Raw genomic sequence first — 12,500 nt, forward strand, 5'->3', positions numbered from 1 at the left:
CAAGAAGTGGCTAGAGACTGTGGAGCAAGAGGAAATAGCCATACGAGTAAGACATGAACATCAGGAGATTGACACTACAGAGCTCTATGCCAAAGATACACCAGACTATGAATATCAGGAGACTGAAACTACGGAGCTTCTCACCAGATGCACCAGACCATGCAACAACATCTGATACCCAAGAAGAACACCAACGTGAAGAGGAACCCAGAGTTTTCACTGCTGAAGAATTACAAGAAGAGATCAGCCCAGAACTGGAAGCCGTTTGCGACAGGATCCTAGAAATTATACAACTAGAACAGAGAATAGGATTACCATCACTGAAGTCATGCGAAAGAACGAAGCTGAAAGCAGAAGTTGGAAAAATCAATGAAGCCGTCAAAAGGATTCAGACACACAACATCACTGAACTGAATTCTTTAATGTGTGCAGCTGCATATGTTACTACAGAACGAATGGGAATGATAAAAGGGAGGAAAGGGAGAAGAGATGAAGAGCCATTCTAGAAGAGAAGGATTATGGGAAATATCGAAACTTGGCGAGAAGACCTGAGCAAGATTGCGGAAGTCCGAAGAGGAAACATGAGACTGAAATAAATAGAGAGGGAAAGGTTCAACAGAAAATATCATCTTGAGGAAAGGGGCACTTTGTATGTCTCAGGCATGTTGAAACAGAAGATGAAGGCAGGTGGAGTTAAGATCAAAAGATACGACGAGAGAGGTCAACAGTTCAAACAGAACCACCTGTTTAGAACCAATCAGAAGCTGTTGTACAAAACACTACATGGAAAGGAACGAGGAGAAACGGTGTTACCTGATCCCACAGAGGCAACCTCCTTCTGGAGCGAGATCTGGTCGGAGGAAGTCGGTCACAATGAGGCAGCATCTTGGTTAGAGGATGTAGAGGTGGAGCTCAGTACAACAGAGGTGCAAGAAGATATCAGCATCACTGTGAAGGATATTAGAAATGGAGTGAGCAAGATGGCAAACTGGAAGGCAGCCGGCCGCGATCTTGTTCAGGGGTTCTGGTTTAAGAAACTGACAGGATTGCACTCTAGATTGCAAGAATGCTTGCAAGACTGTATATGTCAAGGGAATGTACCAGGGTGGATGGTCAGTGGAAGAATAGTTTTGATACAAAAGGACACAGCGAAGGGTGCCCGGGCCAGCAACTACCGCCCTATTGATGTGGAAGCTCTTGAAAGGAGTTATGGGAGAGAAGCTATACCACCACTTGGAAAGGAACGAACTGCTAACAGATGAACAGAAGGGGTGCAAGAAGGGATCTCGAGGAAGTAAAGATCAATTGCTTGTGGACAAGGCAATCCTGAAGAACTGCCGGAGAAGGTTGAACTTATCAATGGCTTGAATAGACTACAAGAAGGCATATGATATGGTGCCGCATTCATGGATCCTGAAATGTCTGGAGATGGTTGGGGCTGCCAAGAATATGATCTCTATAATCAGCAACAACAAGGTGAACTGGAAGACAGTACTGACATCAGGAGGAATGGCTCTCGGGCAGGTGGACATTAGGAGAGCAATTTTTCAAGGTGACTCCTTGTCACCACTACTGTTTATAGTGATCATGTTACCCTTGACCCTAGTACTAAGAAAAATGAGAGCTAGATACAAACTGGCAAAGGACATGAAGCCCATTAACCATCTACTATTCATGGATGATCTGAAGCTGTACGGAGCTAGCAAAGATCAACTAGACTCACTTGTTCAAGAACTAAGGATCTTCTAGGCTAGACAAGTGTGCTGTCCTGGAAATGAGAAAGGGAAGACAAGTTGGCAGTAGGGGAATAGAACTACGCGACGACCAGCATATCGGGGAAATAGAAGGGGAAGGCTACAAATATCTTGGCATCTTACAGTTGGACCAGACTCTCAACACCAAGATGAAAGGCAAGATAACATCGGAGTATATCAGAAGAGTCAAGTTGTGTAGATCAAAACTCAATGGAGGAAATTTGATCGGTGGCATCAATAACTGGGATGTAGGTGTAGTACGCTAGAGTGCGGTGATTGTGGACAGGACAATGGAGGAGGTAGCCAACATGGATAGAAGAACTAGGAAGATCTTGGTAATGAATGGCTGTCTGCACCCCAGGTGTAATATTGCGAAGCTGTACCTGCCGAGAAAGGAAGGGGGAAGAGGACTGATCGGCATCGAGGAGTGTGTCAGAAGGAGGGAGAGCAAATCCCTTCATGGCTACCTAAGAGAGAGAGCACAGAGTGGATGCTTCAAGCTGCGTTGAAGGAGAAAGTGATTGTTGAAGAAGAGAGTCTGCAGGACTATGAGAGGAAAAGGAAAGACGAGAAAGTTAAAAACTGGAAGGAGAAAGCCCTACATGGTGCGTTTGTCCAACAAATATCAGATGAATACTTATTTCGCTATCTTTATTCTTAAAGTTCACAAAGGTCAGGCTAGCTCAAAGAGCTCATCTCATTCCTCAAAGTTGTAATTTCTCTCACTGGAGACTCGATCCTTTTCTCACAAATCATTGTCTGCAGTATATTGCAATTATATGAGCTCTGATGTTTGGATGGGGTAAACACGCAGAGACTGTGACAAAAGTGGGTAGTTTAGAAATTGCTATGCCGGACCGTGGTCTGCCACGTCAATAAGCGTCACGAAGTGTCCCCTTTGCTCATTTCCCCAACGTCAACATCACTTGTGTTTCGGAATATAAACAATTAATGTCACAAAGTGTTCCCCAAGTAAAGCTTGTCAAGTAAACATAAACAGCTACAGTTACCCTTACCTTATTGTTAGAAATAGGTCGTCAAGGCTTAGACTTAAAGGGACACTTCATGTTGGATGTCAAAATTGGGTGTGCATTTAATTAGGTGCATTTTTGGACATAAGCCCCGTGTTAAGATTAAAAACAATGCTAAAATAACTTTTGAAACTGGAATAATCATCAAAGTAAGCAACTTAAGCAGTTGCATCTAATAATAATAATAATAATAATAATAATAATAATAATAATAATAATAATAATAATAATAATGATCATCATAACATCATGATCATGATCATCATCATTATCATCATCATGATAACTTGCAGCGGCAAAAGCTAGCTTTTTTTGGGTCGGCTTATCTCTCAGTTTCCAAAGATTTCTGTTGAGAGTTTACAGTCTCTCAACTTCGTGGTCAAATCAAATATGTCCAACAATGCAGGTATTTAGATGCACGCTGATTTTAATAACTCCGTGTCACACAGCTTTACTTCACTACGTCAACATTACTCGCGTCTCGGAATACAGTGATGTCACAAACTGTCCCCTAAACTCCGGTCCTTAAGTAAAGGTAAACAACAGCTGTATTTACTTCCAGGTGATCTGATGACGTAATTCGGAGAACTGGGGAGAAAAATTTTAACGCCGTATCCCACAACCGCGCGCGGCCTTATTTTGGAATTCAACATGGCAGAGTCGAGGTCAGAGCTTGTCGGGTCTTCTTGAATGTTCATTCAGTAACAGGAAATGTTGTAGACACGGAATGATCTGTTGAGTTTTGGCGAGGGAAATACTGCAGGGAGTTTGGAAACAACACCTAAGGCCGCGTGCTTTTGAGGGATACGGTGTTAAAATTTTCTTCCCGGTTGATATTAACAGGACACTTCGTTTTGAGCATCAAAAGCGGGCGCGTATCTAATAGACCTTTTTACCGATACGGCGGCCATTTTGATTTCTATTGTTTCGAATAGCCATTATGGGATGCCCAGGGGGCAAATATATATTAATTTGCCCCCTGGGCATCCCATAATGTCTTTCGAAACAATAGAAATCAAAATGGCCGCCGTATCGGTAAAAAGGTCTATTATTTCAATTTCTGGACACAAGATACGGATTATCATTATATTCAATCGCACTTCGAATTATCCAAGATAAGCACTCCGAATAATCAAGAGGTTCGACAAAGATTGCACATTTTACCCTTGATGATGGCAAAGGTGGAAAAATCCCCAAAAAAAGAAACACTTACTTGGTTCAATAGTGTTGACTTTCCCTAAATAACAAGCAAAAACCAAAGTAATTTTTGGAGTTAATGTAACTCATTGTTCCTGTTAAGAAACCTCCACTCGTGCTGAAGAAACTCGTCACAATCAACTTTATTCATTTTAAAAATCAGTTTTAGAATTGCATATTTTCGCTTTCATTTACCCGGGTGATACCATTCTTGAATAGCCGTGACGTGTTAAGGTTGCCCTATTGTTCTGAAAGAATCAGTTTGAAACAAGATGTGGCGACTTGAAAACAAAAGAAGCTCTTTCAGATTCATTCCTTTCGGATATAAACGACTTCATTGAGAAAAAATATTAAACAAATTTGATTGTTAAGATTATTTCCTGCGGTTTAGTTTTCTTCCTTTTGGAGTGGAGGCTCCCATTGAAAACACAGCAACATCAGCAAAGTTCGAGATTCTACTATCGCATAAAAATAGAAAGTTGGGGCAAATTCTCTTCAGACATTTCTGGAATAGAACGCATAAAGTAGCAAGTTTACCTGTTTTATTTATCTCTTTTTTATTTATCTATTTCCATTTCTGGTATGAACGGAACAATACCCTATGACAACAGAACGCAACGCAACAGTGCAGTTTGACTCGGATGCTTCCCAGTAAACAAATTCAAAATTCGGCATGTCCAATTGAACGAGCACAAGTTTGCACAAGACCGAAAACAAAAATACATAAACAACAATTTGGTCGAATGGAAAGCCTGGGAATTTTTTTCGAAACTTTTTGCTAATTTCAAAGCGTCCTTGGTATTTCCAGAACACGTAAGCACGTAGGTTTTTGTTTTGGCGCAAACATCGACCAACTCCAAAGTCGTACCCAGACAATAACGAGTGTTGATTCCAAAGATAGCTTCCAAGTTTTCGGAATGTGTTCTTTACACAAACGTATTTTGCTAGTCATAAAGATTCGTTTAGTCTTAACCGAGACAGACACAAACAGAATCAAAATTTTAGTTTCTAAAGAAACTGTGGTGCTGCGTCGGTGGCAGATTGAAACAGAAATTTATTTCATCAAACGAGTTGATAAAGGTCGTATAACCACCATGAAAGATTTGGAAAACTGACGTTTCATTCGCTCCGACGAAGGGCTAACGCTCGAAAGGTCAGCTTTCCAAATCTTTCACGGTGGTTATTCGACCTTTATCAACTCGTTTGATAAAACAAACAGAATCAGTAGAGTTCCAACTGCTATGTGAACAAAAGGTAGACTTCGTTGAAGCCTTCTCGGAGAAGCCCTACAAACCGCTTACCCATCTTACAACCTTTGCTCCTAAACTGGAAGAAACTTGAATACAATTCGAAAGAGAGTAAGGCACGGAGTTTTCCGTGATTTGCTCTGACGCTGTAAAAAGGCTCGCTATCAATTGGGGCTTAGCTGTGTTGTCTGATTCGTACCACTTCGGCGGGGATTCGAGTAATTTAAACTCAAAGAGTAAATAAGTAAAAAAGCACCCAGGGACAACAGAAACAGGGTAACTAAGGCCATTGGGCGAACGTTTCCAAAGATAGGCAATTTAAAAGACGAACACTTCAAGAACGTCACGCTACGACAAATCTTTTTATCACTTACTCGTAGTAAAATCTTGAACAGTACCTGAAAATAAATATAAAAATAAAAAATAAGAACATTTTTATCATCAAATGTTAACTTACCGGTAGTACCGGTAAGTTAACATTTGATGATAAAAATAGTCCTAAATTTACATTGAATTTGATTGATAGAAGCCTAGAAATTCAGGAACTGATGTTACAGTCGGGCCCTCTCCCCTGTTTCCGGAGAAATCCGGCGATTTTTTTCCACTGCTTTGGTTCAGTCATCTTGCCAAACAACCTTTCGGCTGTGTCAGAGCAGTGAAGGATCAGTCCCCATTGAAAGAAAAATGTTTTTTTTTTTGTGCAAGAATTTGCAAGCAAGAGCAGCGCATATATAAAGTAAACTGTGTATTCCGGAGCCACCTTTGCAGCGTAAGAAACCAAAAGTTAATCTCTAATCTTTGATGGCATCTAATACATGATCAGTCATTAGAGCGAGGGAAGAGAGCGGTTGCTTGCTGAAAGTGGATAGCAAGAGGCTGTTTAATTTCCATGCTGTCTTTAAGATCCTTGGTAACCTAGTCTTTGCAAGGTTAAGAGCCAACATACATTTAAAACTTCATTTAATCCTGTTTTTTCAAGCCGCATGCAATAATTGAACGAAATAAAATAAATCAATTGCCAAAACAGATAAGTTAAGGTCTGTATATATTCCCGAAATTCAAACCGAAATGACCAAAACTACAGAAGCAGGGTCTTAATGTCTTAGTCACAAATCTGCGTCTTTTGGACACAATTCTGAATCATGCCACATATGTCTCTCTTTTTAAAATGATCTAGTGCGATTATTAATATTACAGAGTGAAGATAGTGACAAACGGGAAATCAGGAACCGAGCCGGCTGTCCCAGCATGTTTTAGGCCTTTTAGCTTAAGTCCAAAAAACATGCTACTGTAGCGTAAGTCAGAAACAATTTTGTCAAGCGATCCACAGCCCATCCCCCTGTATCAGTGTTTTTCTCTGCCAAGCTTTTGACGCCTGGAAAACACGTTGACCACAATAGCCCGACTGTTATATTTGAGAACAACAACCTTTAACTAGTTCCAACAATTGCAGTAGTATTGGGGTCCCCTGATTTAAGATAGTTGAAAATTCTGAGACTGTGGAAAAGAATCGAAAGTCGAAGACTGAAAACTTAAGCTTTCTGGTTCGGAACCAGCCAGATATTGCTACACTTGATGCTGACTTCAAGAATGGGGCTCTTGGTACGAGAATGGCAATTTTTCTCAGCTTCACAGTCGACCTCAAAATTTTTGGAATGGGGCGCATGCGTTGAAAAACATTACTCGCAACACCTAGACCACAAGCATTGAAGGTAGGTTTGCTACTATTCCGGTTTAAGTTTAGTGGATGCATCTTTCAAAGTTAAATAAAAAGACACTAAGCAGAAGTGTCGAAACATTGGATCTCCAGTCGTAACTTTGTAAATTTCATTCATTATTCTTAAGCCAGAGTAGCTTCATCGCGTTATATGAGATTGAACTCGCTTGTGCCTATTCGAAAAAGGAAATAAAATAAACAGATTGACAGAGACAGAGATGAATGGATGAATAAACGATAATAAAATGAGTACTCGCTTGATTGATGCATAACTGGTTTCAGTAAAAATACCTCTCTCGTATTGCAGATAAAATCCTCTTCCGGAGTTCGCTGAATCAGAAGTGAAGATAACTTGCACAAAATTCCTAGTCGACAAAAACTCCCAAGGTACCATATTTTCGTGGGAAGTTTTAAACGATACCCCATCACTCACTAGTAAAGTGTCTCCCAGTCCTCCTGACTGCGAAAGGTCCGCCTGTTGAACTGTGACCTTTATTAGAAAACCCGGAGCGACCCGAATGCTCCATCGACAAACAAGATTATTGGGATAATAATTGTCACGGTGGTGTGGACTTCGCACAAAGCCAGTGTTGTGATACCCATCAAGATAACCAAATGTTGTGTTGACTGCGTGTGGTATGCCATTACAACCTACAATAATAATAATAATAATAATAATAATAACAACAACAACAACAGCTAATAAAATAAACAAATAAAATCAACTCAACTCATATCAAATCGTAGGTCGGTTTTTGAGAAGAGGGGAGAAGCGGAGTACCCGGGGAAAAAAACTCTCAGTGCAGAGCAGAGAAATAGCAAACTCAACCAACATATGGATGAAGGGGTAGTTTCTAAAGAAACTGTGATGCTGCGTCGGTGGGGAAGTAGTATACAAAAATTTGGTTTTATCAACGGAGTTGATAATGTAAATTCGCTCTGACGAAGGGCTAACGCTCGAAACGTCAGCTTTTAGAATCTCTGTACGGTGGCCAATTTACATTATCAACTCCGTTGATAAAACCAAATTTTTGTCAACCAACATATGACGCCGAGTCTGGGAGTCGATCCTGGAACACATTTGTGGGAGACGAGGTCTCTCACTGCACCATCCCTGTTCCCAATTAAAGGCAAAAGATCGCTTCAAAAAAAGAAAATTCAGTTTTTATAAAAGTAGCATCCAGAGCACACAAGCAGCAGAAACGAATAACTGAAGAAAAGAAACAAATTAGTTATGTTTAGTTCTTTTTGCATATCTTGCTTTCTCTCCGCTCTTATGGCCTTATTGGTCAACTGGGTTCTTATTTAAGTTCTCTCACCTAGTCATTCGATAATTTTTTAAAATTTTAAATTGATATCTGTGAGCGAGTGAGCGAGTGAGTGAGTGAGTGAGTGAGTGAGTGAGTGATTGAGTGAGTGAGTGAGTGAGAGAGTGAGTGAATGAATGAATGTACTCAGCCCCTCGACTGTTCCTGTTTTTTAACGCCTCTGTCTCAAAAAAGGTGTCAAATTGTGGCCTTACTAAACAGTTACTAACAGTTTTTGTCATCAAGTACCTGACATGAACTCTCTTGGGGCCTCAAAATATTGCAGTTTGTGGGATGCACAAGTTAAGTGGTTTTTTTTAAATAAAAGGGCGTTTATTCTTTCACCTTGTAGATTTAGTCAGTTAACAACACTTTGCGTTTTCTGTACTTGGGCAAAGGAATGTCAATCTTCAATTTTGAAAGCTTTAACACAACGCTCATCATACACGTCTGCAAAAATCACAAAGGAATTTTTCAACGTCATCTCCGAATACACTTATGCTTCTCTCCAAATCGGTCCTTGGTGAAACGTATGATCTAGCTTTGGTAACTTTTAACAGCGACATTCGGTAATCACAAAATGAGAAATTTCGAGAAGCAAACGACAATTTTCCGTACAAGTAAAGATATCTCACTCTAGGAAAAAGCTTTCGAGGTTTACTTCCTCTTAAATAAGGACAGAAAAAAAAGAAAACCTACCTCCTTCTGCTTTTTGAATTTTTGGTAGATCTGAGGGTAGAATATGTGTGTTTACAGACTCTGTGGATGAGGGTATCGGAGTGGGAGCACCTGCAAAGAAATAAACTTTAAATTTGTGGTCTGAGGACAAATGGCTTCAAAATTTGCTTCAACAACCGTTCGATTTTGTTGAAAGCCGTTGATTGAACGATGTTAAACGATCTTGACGACTTCAACACATCTGATCAACATTTGATTCAACAAAGCTTCAAGAGAAGCCTTGTATTCAGTCCCAGGCTGGAGACGCGGTTGTTACTATGGATACGGACATGAATACGTCAATGAGAGATCGATTAGAGCCCACGCGTATACCAAACAATGTTGAAGGCTTCAACTTTGTTCAACATTCGCGATAACAAAAGAAATGTTGAATGGTTGTTGAAGCAAAGTTTAAACGCTTTTAAACTCATTCAACATCCATGCAACATGCTTTAACACGGTTTAAAAGGGGTGGCAAACGGTTTCGACATGTTCAGCAAAATAGATTCTACGATGACTGCAAAAACTCTCGCGCGTTCATTGGCTATTTTTTTTTGTCAATAAGCGGACAGACACATAAATTTATACGTTATGCGATAATGACGCGATATTGCTCGCGTCAGATTGAAGTTTCTCATGAATTGCGTCATAACATTGTCAAAGTAGTCTGCGGATCCACTCGGCTAGCGCCTCGTGGATCCACAGCTACTTTGACAATGATGACGCAATTCATGATCAATAACAGGACAGACGCATGAAAAACTGACATCCTGATGTTGAAGCAAATAGGCCATTTTACGGATACGGTGGCCATTTTGAAACCCACTGTTTCAAATAGCTACTATGGTATTCTAAGGGGGCAAATGCAAACTAGGTTGCCCCCTCAGAATCCCATAATAGATATACGAAACAATGGATATGAAAATGGCCCCCCGCATTCGTAAAATGGCCTGTGTTGAAGTTGTTTGCCCTGCCCCTTCTATGACGTAATATAATTTTACGCATTCTTTACTTGTAGCGTTTCATACTCCATGGTATAAAATGATTAACTGAACTTATTCAGAGTTCGTACTCTTTTAAGCTCTTCAAATTCCATGACCTTCCATGACTTTTTCCATGACCTTTTCTAGCTTTCCATGACCTTAAGTTTAGCTGTCACGTGAAAAAACTTTAAAAAACTATCCTTGTTTTAGGATATTCTCTGAGATAAAATTTGAATAAATTAACGTCCTCTGCCCGCAAACTTTCGATTGTTTGATAGAAACTCGTCTTTGTTTCATTTTATCCTTGCTTTGACAACTGCAATGATTTATAATTATAACTTTCTATCACTTTCTATGACCGAGCATATAATTTTATGACTTTCCAGGCCTGAAAAATGAAATTCTTAAATTACATGCCTTTCCAGGCTTTCCATGACCCGTACGAACCCTGACATGGAGCTTGTAAATGTCATAATAGTCAATATAATTATGGCATTAAACTTTCTAAACACACGCGATTACAAAAGCATAGAACGGTTTACATAAATGTTATTTCTGGCGTATGAGCCTGCGAAGAAGGCAGAAATAAATATTTCGACGGCCCGAGATACAACAAGGCCTGGGTTCTAGGCCGGGTGTACCATGGGTAGCCATATCGGGGGTATATAAAGCTGCGTATAACACGTGTACGTCATCTAGGCTTCTGAACCAACCTCTCCTTGGTTTTTTCCTTTAATTTTTGTTTTTTGCTTTTGTTTTATGTCCTCCTTAGGAGCAGGCTATTCTCGATTACATTGTAAAGTCCCGTAGGAAGGGCTTTGAGCTTGAGCCTTGGTTCCAACCCAGATTTCCTGCCCGCAGTTTTTCCCTTAGGGGTTTTTTTGGGCAGGTTTTTTCTGGCCTCCGTCTTACCGCATTTGTTTTAGTTGTAAGCGGTAGCTCAGCTCTGCTAGTTTTCTTATCTTATGTACTTGTTTGGTTTTTCACAGTTGTCTAGATGTTCCATTACTTAATATATTTACGTTAGATGTATATGAAATTAATCACTTCATGTTTTATATGCTTGTTTTCTATGTATGATTAGTTCAGCTGCCCTGTGACCGCTTTTTAAGTGGCGAGATATGTCTAGCTTTACGTAGTTTGATTGCTTACAATGTGACAGACTTCTTGTAAGGGGTGTTAGGAATTTGTTTACCCTTGTTTTCGTACGCTAGCCTTTTCTGGTAGCCTAACTGGCAATTGGCCTACATGCCTTGTTGGGTACGTTAGTGAACGATTTTCAGTTTTTTCCCGGCGCTCAGCCTCTGCGGTCCTTCAGTGTTCCCTGTTCCAGTTATTCATTGATCAGAGTTTTATTTAGTTTCCCCAGCCTAACTGGCAGCCTAACTGGCAGCCTAACTGGCAGCTTTACTGGCAGTCTGACTGACAATAAGCCTGCGTGCTCAAATGGGGGATTCAGGTCGATATCGACCAGATGTAGCAGTTCTTTCAAGTTCTTTTGGTGAAAGCTAGTTTATTTACGAGTGTTGTACACTAGTTATTTACCTACTGCTGTATTTTATACGTACTTTTAAGGTTGGTTCTCGCCAAGCCGTCCCAAAATAAACTTATTTGCCTTTACATTTTGTCTGTTGATGTTGTGTAGTGGAGTCTAAATACATTTATCTTCTAAGGTGGCTCGAACTAGTTTCAACGCTTCCAAGTGACGCTCTTATTACAAGGATCAGCACCACAACGTTGTATCATGTATTGGCAATATTGTGGTACCAAACGAAACACTAATTATTGCTGAACAAGATACAGTCATTATTGTGACGTAATATGTCAACGTGGCAACGGGCAAGCCCTGTTACTTATATCTCAAGAAAACTCGGTGACCCCCATTTTTTATTTCTGGAAAGTAATCAGAAGGGCATAATGAAACTTTTTGCAAAGTTTTAAAAGATTATGTCTAGTGGATTGAGAGCCCCCTTAATTTTGTGACTTTCTTAAGGTAACTCTGAATCCTCTCGACAGAATTCTTTTAAACTTTGCCGAAAGTTTCATCGTGGCCTTCTAATTACTCTTCAGCAATAAATAAGAGGGTCACCGAGTTAGTTTTTGAGATATGAGCAACTAAATCCACAATATAGGGTGTTTTTGCTGGGCATTCCCGTTGCCAAGGTAACTTATTACCTCACAATAATCATCACGTCTTCTTTGGAAATAATCCTTGTTTCATATGGTACCATAACAATGCTGTTACGTGATACATTGTTCGATCTAAACAGGGAGTCTTCTAAGTGTTGAAACCCTTTCGAACCTGTTTAAAGGCTTTTTACTGAGAAAAGAAAGCCTAGGCAGTTTGAGACGTCTATCGAAGACAGCCTCTGGCGTCTATAAGTACGGTCGCGACATAAATCATTTGATTTTTTTCTCAATGCGCGAATCCCTGCCCTGGCGGAATCATAACCCTGGTTGCGTGGGCTTGTGTGATGGGCCGCCGTTAATACCAAGAATATATTTTTTGAAGCCTTTTAAATGCTTTCAAAAGTAAAAAGTGTTGCT

The 12,500-nt window shown here is 40.1% G+C and overlaps 1 protein-coding gene across 3 annotated transcripts in view; it reads right to left on the minus strand.

Moving 5' to 3' along the window:
- LOC138000381 (deleted in malignant brain tumors 1 protein-like) overlaps positions 1-12,500 on the minus strand; it is a 102,708-nt gene that overhangs the window by 13,721 nt on the left and 76,487 nt on the right. For 2 of the 3 annotated variants that reach the window (XM_068846759.1, XM_068846751.1), the window contains exons 30-33: positions 8,953-9,042; positions 7,238-7,597; positions 5,604-5,627; positions 3,999-4,022 (exon numbers count right to left, since the gene is read on the minus strand). In XM_068846759.1, coding sequence (XP_068702860.1) covers positions 3,999-4,022; positions 5,604-5,627; positions 7,238-7,597; positions 8,953-9,042 — 498 coding nt within the window. The remainder of the gene's footprint in view (positions 1-3,998; positions 4,023-5,603; positions 5,628-7,237; positions 7,598-8,952; positions 9,043-12,500) is intronic. The other variant, XR_011123118.1, reaches the window with a different exon arrangement.

This window comes from Montipora foliosa, chromosome 1, assembly GCF_036669935.1.
Source record: "Montipora foliosa isolate CH-2021 chromosome 1, ASM3666993v2, whole genome shotgun sequence".
NCBI classification, from domain to species: domain Eukaryota; kingdom Metazoa; phylum Cnidaria; class Anthozoa; order Scleractinia; family Acroporidae; genus Montipora; species Montipora foliosa.